General features: G+C 40.7%; 1 protein-coding gene across 1 annotated transcript in view; it reads left to right on the forward strand.

Moving 5' to 3' along the window:
- Positions 1 to 10000, forward strand: part of dync2h1 (dynein cytoplasmic 2 heavy chain 1) — a 407325-nt gene that overhangs the window by 170552 nt on the left and 226773 nt on the right. Inside the window, exon 76 of the mRNA XM_084065527.1 lies at positions 2370 to 2459. Within this exon, the coding sequence (XP_083921653.1) occupies positions 2370 to 2459 (90 nt within the window). The remainder of the gene's footprint in view (positions 1 to 2369; positions 2460 to 10000) is intronic.

Here is a 10000-nt window from a genome sequence, read left to right on the forward strand (position 1 = left end):
TTGTGGTGGTTAAGGTTACATCGGGGGTAGCTTGCATCATCCCCATGGGACTTAATGCAGCCTAGAGTCACCAGAGAGGGGGGCAGGCAATGGGAACAGACGGAATTATCTGTGTCACGGCCTCTTACTCTGCTGTATTTCCAGGTGTAGAAAGTAACTAAGTACATTTACTCAAGTACTGTACTTGAGCGCAATTTTGAGGTACTTTTACTTTACTTCAGTGTTTTTATTTTTTTCCAGTACTTAATATTCCACTACATCTCAGAGGCAAATAGTGTACTTTTTTTACTCCACTACAATCATTTGACAGCTTTAGCTATAAGTTACTTTGTAGATTTAGATTATTAATACAAAACCACATATTAACCAATTAAGCATTATACTATCCCTGGCTATTCAAAAAAAATGTTGATCTACATTTCACAATGCAATGCGTTGTGACATGTTATGAGCTTGTAGATCTGGCATTTTTGGGGGGAAAAACATTATTGAAAAAAAACATTAGTAGCCTACTTTTATTTTTTGGAATCAAATTTTGATTCCACAACTTTTGTACTTTTACTCAAATAAAACTTTAAATACAGGATTTTTACATGTAACAGGGTGTAATGTACATTGTTGTTTCGCAAATTTTACTTCAGTAAGAATTTGGAATGCTTCTATTTGTCAATTTAGGACATGTGTTAGCGTGTCTGAATCTGTTTTTTTCACTTACATTGATCATGTGATGCAGTTTTGTACTTATACAGTAGGTGGGATGTTTATCAAGGTTATTTCCACCACACTACGATTTGTGTCTCTCGCTTGACTCCATGCGTTTCACTTTCTCTCTCTCTCTAAAATTCTCACACATGTCTGCATGCGTGAGAAAGGGATGTGTAGCCTCGTTGGCGCAGTAGGCAGCGCGTCAGTCTCATAATCTGAAGGTCGTGAGTTCGAGCCTCACACGGGGCAGTGTTTTTATTTTCAAATGTTGACCTAACGTAATAACCTTGTAATAAAAGTGTAATAATGATAATAATATGACAGTTTAATAATAGTGTAATAACCATGTCATTCTAGTGTAATAGTGTAGTAATAGTAATTAATCTATTCTAATCCATCTTCTAATCCATTCTTATGCATGCATCCATGTATGTGTGCATGCATGAGAGTGGGACGTATGGCCTTGTTGGCGCAGTAGGCAGTGTGTCAGTGTCCTAATCTGAGTTTGAGCCTCGCAGTTTTAAACAGGAGGGGAAAAGGTAGTAGCTGCTTACGCCTCTTCAATCCTCCCTACAATCCCCATATGCCTATAGGGCATAGCAGTGGCGGACATTTTCTGGTTCCACTTCAAAATAGTCAATGCATTTTTCCCATTGACATTTCCAAAAATATTTATATCAATTCATTTAAGCCATCCAGTGTCCTGGTGAATCATGACCATTAAAACATTTTTTCTGTGTTTTTAAAAAAATGTATATTTAATTATATGAAAATTTAATACATTTAATAAATACCCTTTGTTTTGCCGTTTTCAAAAAAGATTTTTTCACAGAATCTAATCTCTCAAGAAGCTCTCCGTTTGAATCTGTCGGGGGGGTTCGTCATATCACGTACGCACTGGCCTACAAGTGGGCGTGCCTTCAGATCAGGAAGCAGGCCGCGCTTTACCCAATCAAATGTAGTGGGGGGGATTTACGTGTCTGCCGATCCTTCCCCACTAGAAACAAACCGAAACTCATTTAACAATAGCGTCCTCGGAGCAGACAAAACCACGGAAAGATATTCACATTTTAACTTGCTCTTTCATCATAGAAACAAGTGGGCTTATAACCAAAACGATCCATGTTCTCTGGGAGAAGTGGTGTTAGTGTTCCGTGTAGAAATATTGTTAGTGGGAATGAAAACATAGTCGCACCACCGGAAGTGAAAGGCTGAAGGCAGACCAAAACCCCGGTTTCCTTCGCACGGGTGCTCCATTTTGCTCCCCCCAGAGCTAAGAGAAATAGTAAAAAACAGCAGAGGGCGCTGTTTTTCCTTTTTTATTTGGCGATGGGTTCCCAGATTGCACAGAATCAAACGTTTAATGGTCATGATTCACCAGGACCCTGGATGGCTTGATTCTAAGCTTAAATGAATTGATATAAATATTTTTGTAAATGTCAATGGGAAATGCATGCATTGACTATTTTGAAGTGGAACCAGAAAATGGCCGCCACTGCTATGCCCTATGTGCATGCTAGTGTTGGTGATGGACAAAGGTTGCTTGAGTCAAAGTATAGATAATGGTGACGTATTACTCAACTTCTAGTGAAAGTTGCTCTGTCAAATGTATACTTGAGTTAATTGTTAATGTATGTTTCCCCCTTCCTATTTGTGTGTTTTAGGAGGCAGAGAGTACGGAGGCCAGGATCGGTGCATTGGAGTCCAGTCTAAAGACCATGGTGTATGACTATGTCTGTCGCTCGTTGTTCAAGGTAAACCACACATTATCCTACTTATTAACTCTCTCAGTGCCAAGCCCCGAGTTATCCCGAGTTCTTTCTGAATGCCCTCAGTGCATGCTCCAGTGCATGGATCGAAAAATCCAGAGTTTAAAAAAATAACAAAAAAAAAAGTTTTGTTGTTTTCTTTTTTTTCCCGAAAGAAATGTTCAGAACCCAAGATATCATTATCTGAAGATTTGCAGCTCCATCCAATCTTTGTTTAACTTATAACTGAAAAAGGCTGTATCTCGCTTCCTAAGCACTTTTTTTTTACTACTTTCATTGTCACTGAGAGAGTTAAATGAACAAAACAATTGTCAGTCCAGTGTTCTCAGCAGTGGGTTGACCAGTCCATCTGAACTTGCACATGAGCATTGACCATTGGCATATGAAATGGGGAGTTTCATTACACAGTTTGGGATCCAGGAGGGAGAAGAGTCTGGTATGTGTGAAGCGTTGTCCTGGGTGTTTTAAAAAAGGCGCCGACAGCATTCGGTTACCCATTTTTTACCTGTTAAACCTATACGTCGTCATAGTATTTTTAAAGCATCTGTGTCGTTTTAGTTGTTGCTATGTATATAGCAACATGATTTTTCAACATACATTTTTTGAATACAACATTTTCAGAAAACGTAGGTTATAATATAGAAGGCGTTTTTAGAATTGGCCTCAGGTCTAAATGGGCCAGGTCCAACCGTTCGATGAGATTTAGCCTCTAAGACCCAAAACTTAGAATATTATATTTTGTTGTCGGTGGATAAGATTTTGTCCACAATTCCATGCTGTATTGATGTTGGTACCATAGGAGAGATAACAGGCAAACGTTGATCAAAATAACAATTCTTTAATCAAGTCATTCAAATGTTTAACGTTTCATTTTACACTCTCACTCTCACCTGGAACCTCTTCAGGGACCACTGGTGGTTCCCGGACCACTGGTTGAGAACCACTGGGCTAGAGGACACACAGACATTTTGTAAGGTTTAACACCAGTGGAGGTGAGCCCTTCTGGATCATTTGAAGCGGACAGCATGCTATTCTACACAGAAACACAAACTGAACAGCTTGTTTAGTGGGCTGACGATGAACATTCGCAGCTTTTTTTTAGCGGTTTGGGAAATTGCACTTTGTCGATAATGTGCTTTCAATTTATTTTCCAATTGATTGCGTAGCCCAGACATTATACGTGTGCGCGCATGTGCACACGCACGGCAAACCCACAACACAGCATGGTAATGAACTGTCACATATTGACTCACACTGCGATCGTTGCATTGATGAGCCAGTAAAATGTGAATTTTGGTGTGTGTGTGTGTGTGTGTGTTTTGTGTTTATATGCTAATGCAGGGGCAGTTTCAGATGGAGTCCGGGTGGCTATTTACTGATAATGTCTGTCCCCTGTGTTTATCCTGCTAACAACAGACGTGTACACACACACACACACACACACACACACACACACACACACACACACACACACACACACACACACACACACACACACACACACACACACACACACACACACACACACTATACTTGTGTTGTGAGTACATAAAAAATTGGACTATGTCTATTTATCAAATTCTGGTATACTTGTGAGGACATTTGGCCCGCATAAGTATAGTAATACAAGTACGCACACGCACGCACACACACACACACACACACACACACACACACACACACACACACACACACACACACACACACACACACACACACACACACACACACACACGCACACACACAGTGAGCGGCTGCCCAGGCATTAGCATAGAGGAAACATTGGACTACATAATCAACCTTTCTGTCATCACATCCCATCTGTTCTACCAAAGAGATGTCAGGGGGGAGGGGCTTATTTTAGAGACAAACAAAGATGAAGGTCTGAATGCCAGTGGTGGACAGTAACTAAGTACATTTACTTGAGTACTGTACTTAAATACAGGGGAGAGGAGAGGAGAGGAGTGGAGTAGAATGATCAAGGACAGCAGGGGGTGGAGGAAGATGAGACAGCTATAAAGATGGAGGACAAAGCATAAATATTGTTTGTGTGTGCGTGCGTGTGTGTGTGACATGTTCCAGATGTTATCCTCTAGCTTCTTTCCTGTCTAGGGTGTTTTTATGATTCTGAATCCATTGCAATCATTTGTTTTGCACCAAAACCACTCCTTGGGCTAAAAACGGCCCAATCTCAATGGGCTTTTTACACAAAAAGTATACATGGCTATGGCTGTTTTTAGCCCAAGGAGTGGTTTTGGTGCAAAACAAATGATTGCAATGGATTCAGAATCATAAAAACACCCTAGTTTGACCCCTCACATGCTACTTAAAACAGAATTAAATTTGGATTTTTTTTTTTGGATTTGTTTTTAACCAAGGTTATGGTGGGTACCCCAACTTTAAGGAGCTGTCAAAAATTCTCCTAGGGATACTGAATTTCAGTCTTTGTGAGATGTGTTACTAGACACCTTTACAAACACATTGGTGAAGATTTTTTTTGGTAAGGAATTTATTCCAAGATTGGAAAATATTCTGCTAATATCCCCTGACTAAGGGGACACGGGGGAAAACCTGCTCTTCCCAATGATTCCAGCTTCTGAAATTTGCAAGACTTTAGATGGCGTGCCATCTGCCTTCTCTGAATTATTATCGTTGCTGTTGGCCAGAAACCTCATACTGTACGCCCAAACTGTTACATTTTTATCATTAATTAAAAAAGAAAAAAAAAACATTTCAAGATAGTGAAAATAGCCGATCTACAAGTTCACAACTTGTAGATCAGCTATTTTCACTCCTTTTGTATGACACTCTAAGGCATTAATCTGCAGGGAGGAAAAGGATAAAACATTGAAATATGGAGATAAGAGTTTTGTTTTGCCCGACGGCAACGTTATATAGTAGCACTCCATTTGGCAGCGGTGATATGAGCCTCTCTGAATAGCCTGAGTGATTAGGCCAAACCACACAGCGGCGTTACTACTGTTATCTCCACTTTTCTAGACATTTTATTTGTGCTACCGAGTTGCTGTTTTCGTATTCACGAATTGGACACTAGTTAATTTGCAAGTCCTCACCTTAAGTCCATTATGTGCACACACAAAAACACTCTAGTGATTTGCATATTGCACAATGCACATAGTGCCACGTGTCTGTATTGCTGAGCGCTATCAGCAACATTTTGCATTCATGGGACTTGCATTGTGTGAATAGAATGTACGCCAGTGATATAATAGCTGTATATTAGATTACGGCAGGACTGAAAGCAAGCCGTTTTTTTTTTTTCTTCTCCGTTTTGTTACTTTGGCTTGTTTTTTCTTGACCACAAAGTTGAAATGTAATTTAGATGGCATGCTATTTAGACCAGTGGTTCTCAAACTTTTTCATGTCAAGGACCCCCAAATTGACACTTATTACCCCGCGGACCCCCATTTCAAAAGATAAGCCAGGGACACCAATAAGAGAAGGTTTTTACGGCTCTCTAGCAGTGATTCTCAACCATTTTAATTTCAAGGACCCCCAGTTTGACATGCATTAGGGCTACGGACCCCCATTTAATGGCATTTATACCTCTGTGACCCCAATTCATATTGTAAAATCAATGTTAATGTAACTCTCAGAGTTACAGACCCATAAGGGCCCATTTGGTTCCTGTCCATCATTTAGCTGGGGAACCCCGGAACCCCCGCAAATACCCCTGGGGGTCCCCGGACCCCACTTTGAGAACCAATGATTTAGACAGATGCTAGGAAATCCTGGAATCCTAGTTTACTGAGGCACCATATTGTCTCTCTGCTTGTAATGTATGTGTTTACCTTTCTTATTGTAAATCGCTCTGGTTAAGAGCGTTTGCTAATTGCCTGAATTGTAAATTGTAAGGAGAACTTATCAGGGATCATTTCACATGTGCATGCAGGTAAGCCAAATCCACTCCAATGAAAGGGATTCCAGATCGGGTTTTTAACTATAAGTTCCAGGTAGAGTCCTTCATAGTTAAAGTTGCTGTTCTACCCCCCCAAAAAACACTGAGCTAATAGAGCCTGCCTGCTTGCTCAGGGGAGAAATTGGGGACACATTTGTGTCAAAACCAGAAATAAGCATTGGTTGTGTAAAGGTTGTGTTCAACCAGGCACAGGATCCAAATGTCTCAATAGGAGAGCAGGGAGACCAAATGCAACCACCTCAATTGTATAAATGATATTGTGTTGACATACTCTACCATACAGATTGGCCAAAATCAAATTGTATCCGCTAAATAAAGTTACATAATACAGCTTTTATTGGTCATCTGGGACCGTCTGAAATTGGGATTGGCGCTGGACCCAAAAATCTGGCATGGGCTGTAGTTAATAAGGGATTAAAGTGTCAGAGAGAGAGGGGCTAATCTTCTACCCTGACTGCACTGCTCAGAAAGCCCATTACTGGTTTACTCTAGTGAGCGATCAAGTAAAACTTCAGGGACAATTTAAATGACCTTCCATTGCTTATGTGTTAAGTGTTTTGTATGAAGGTGAGCACATGGCAGCTAGGCGAAAAAGAAAGAAAAAAAATGTATACAGAGGAATGAAAATCCACCCTGAATATGAATATGCCCGTGTTATTCATTATGACCTTGCACAGTCAGTTGTTAAGAATACAATAGCAATTCCCAATTCATGAGTCATTCATGAGGTATTACTGGATTTACATGCCATTTCTATGAACCCTTTTTTTTGTCTTATTCTTTCCTAGAACCTTTTCATTACAACGTTTAGGAGAGACTTGACAATCAAGATTAAACTGCCAAATCATAGCGCGTCACTTCGTGCCACGCTAAGAGGCTGTAGATCTGCTATTTTAGAAAAAACTTGAACATTCTAATCTTTGCGGCCAAATACATATACATTTGGGGGTCTTTGAAGTTTAAGCACCACTGATATAGCAAAATTATGTTTTTCAGAAAACTGTTTTAGATGTAGAAGACACTTTTAGAACCGGCCTCAGGCCTTAATGGGTTAATCTCCAGCAGGAAAACGATTGCATTCAGCCAGTGTGTTTTTTATTTTTCTAGGTCACCTGTACAACTTTCTCTGTAGGGATGTGGACCATAATCACCATTACCGTTCATCACGATGAGAACGCTCACGATAATCATATCACAGAGATTTAAATTTACCGTGAAATAATCTGTCATACACTAATCTACAGTTGATTTAGTCAAATTTGTTTTATTTTATTTTGGTGACCCATGATGGCGTCGTAATGCCTGATTTACACTTTGCTGCGTGCCGAAACTAGCCGATCTACAAGCTCATAATGTGTGAGCTTGTAGATCAGCTATTTTCGGAGCGCGACACCCGCACTCAACCGAGCATAACATGGCTCGTCTTAGTTCTACTTGGATCCCTTCTCCACTAGTCCCTCCATAATATTTCCGTCTTCCTAATATATTTAGCCATATTTTTTTTGTCATCATTGCTTAGTTTTTATTCGTTTTTTTGTCAGTGAAAAAATGGTCGTCGACGAACATTTCCCGTCACCGTTTTAGTCGGAAGTTAACACTGCATTCAAAGTTTACAAATCCAATTGTATGGTGGGCACACAAGGCAGCTCACCGTTAGGGAGACGTTCTGAGTCATGTGAGCCAGATTTATGACAGCTTTTATCAACTGTGAGGTTTGTGACTGCTCCGCTACCTCTTTCCCCCCCGTGTGTGTGTGTGTGTGTGTGTGTGTGTGTGTGTGTGTGTGTGTGTGTGTGTGTGTGTGTGTGTGTGTGTGTGTGTGTGTGTGTTGTGTGTGTGTGTGTGTGTGTGTGTGTGTGTGTGTGTGTGTGTGTGTGTGTGTGTGTGTGTGTGTGTGTGTGTGTGTGTGTGTGTGTGTGTGTGTGTGTGTGTGTGTGTGTGTGTGTGCGTGCGTGCGTGCGTATACAGTATCATGAGCATTTGTATGTGTGACTGACTGTGTATGTGTGTGCGTGTGCGTGCATGCTTTTGTGTGTGCTTGCTGCCTTTGAGCGTGCGTGCGTGTGTGTGTGCGCATGCGGGAGTGCAGCTGGAGGGTTAAACGGGTGAAAATAAATGGATCCATGGAAATGGAATCAGGCCTCTATCCCGCTTGTAAATCATCTTGTGTGAGCCTGGATCATATCAGTATTGTTAGCCTCCATGTACCTGGGCGCGGGATCCATTTGCACTGCTGACAAATCGCAATTTCCCGCTGGATTTCCCTCTCTCTCACTCACTCTTTCTCTCTCTTCTCTCCCTCTCTGTCATTTCTTCCCTCGTCTTTCTCCTTTCTTCCCATCAAATCTTGCATCCATCTTTCTCTCTGTAAGTGGCTGTGGGATCACTTAAGCCAGTGGTTTTCAACCAGTGGTCCTTGGAGGGGTACCAGGGGGTCCCAAGCTAAATTAGTTAGCATCACAATCATTTTAGCCACCTAGCTTTGGCGATTCAAAAACAGCAGATCTACAAGCTCATGGCGCGGCACCGAGTGCCGCGCCATGAGCTTGTAGATCTGCTATTTTTGAAAAATCCTGGAAAATGTGTACAAATCTTTGAATATATATTTTTAAAGCGAACATTTTTAACTCAAATCTTTACTTCTGGGGGGTCCCTGGCGCAAAACGTTTTCAGATGGGGGTCCGCGGCCAAATATTTATCAATTTAGGCGTCCTTGGCAAGAAAAAGGTTGAAAACCACTGACTTAAGCAATGTGGATGACTTGCTGTATTTACCCTACGCCACCTTGCGAGTGGTGGAAGAAGTACTTTTACTTATGTAAAAGTAGCAATACCACAATGTACTGTTAAAAGTCCTGTATTCAACATTTCATTTGGGTAAAAGTACTAAAGTATTGGCATCTAAATGTACTTAGAGTACCGAAAGTAAAAGTACTCATTATGTAGAATGCCCCATTTCGCCATTTAGTTTTTTCTTTCAAAAACTAGCAGATCTACAAGCTCACAACGCGTCATATCACGATGCGTTGTGAGCTTGTTAGATCAGGGTTTTATTTTTATATCTGAAGTATAAAAAGTATAAAATAAGGCTTAAGTGGTTAACGTATGTTTTATAACAATCTAAGTCTGAACGTAACTTGAACGTAAAGTTGTCAACTTTTCCACTTCCAGGACCACCCTAAATTATATGTATTTGGCCGCGGACGTCCATCTCCAAATATGTTGTTCCAGGGACCCCCAGAAGCACAGATCGGAGTTAAAAATGTTCGCTTTAAAACATTTAGCCGCAGTACAGATCGAGCTTGTACAGATCTACATGCTCGAGCTTGTAGATCTGCAATTCCTTTGAAAAATCATAAACATTTTGCAAATCTTTGAATATTTTAGTTTTTTAAGAAGAGATTTGTAACTCAAATCTTTGCTTCTGGGGGGGGGGGGGGGGGGGTCCCTGGAACTAAATATTTTGAGATGGGGGTCCGCAGCCAAATACATATAATTTTGGGGGTCCTTGACATGGAAATGGTGGAGCACAACTGGACATAGCAACATACTTTTAGGATTTAGAAAACTTTTTTAGATAGATTTCA

This window comes from Gymnoscopelus microlampas (genome assembly GCF_963454915.1).
Source record: "Gymnoscopelus microlampas genome assembly, chromosome: 8".
Taxonomy (NCBI): Eukaryota; Metazoa; Chordata; class Actinopteri; order Myctophiformes; family Myctophidae; genus Gymnoscopelus; species Gymnoscopelus microlampas.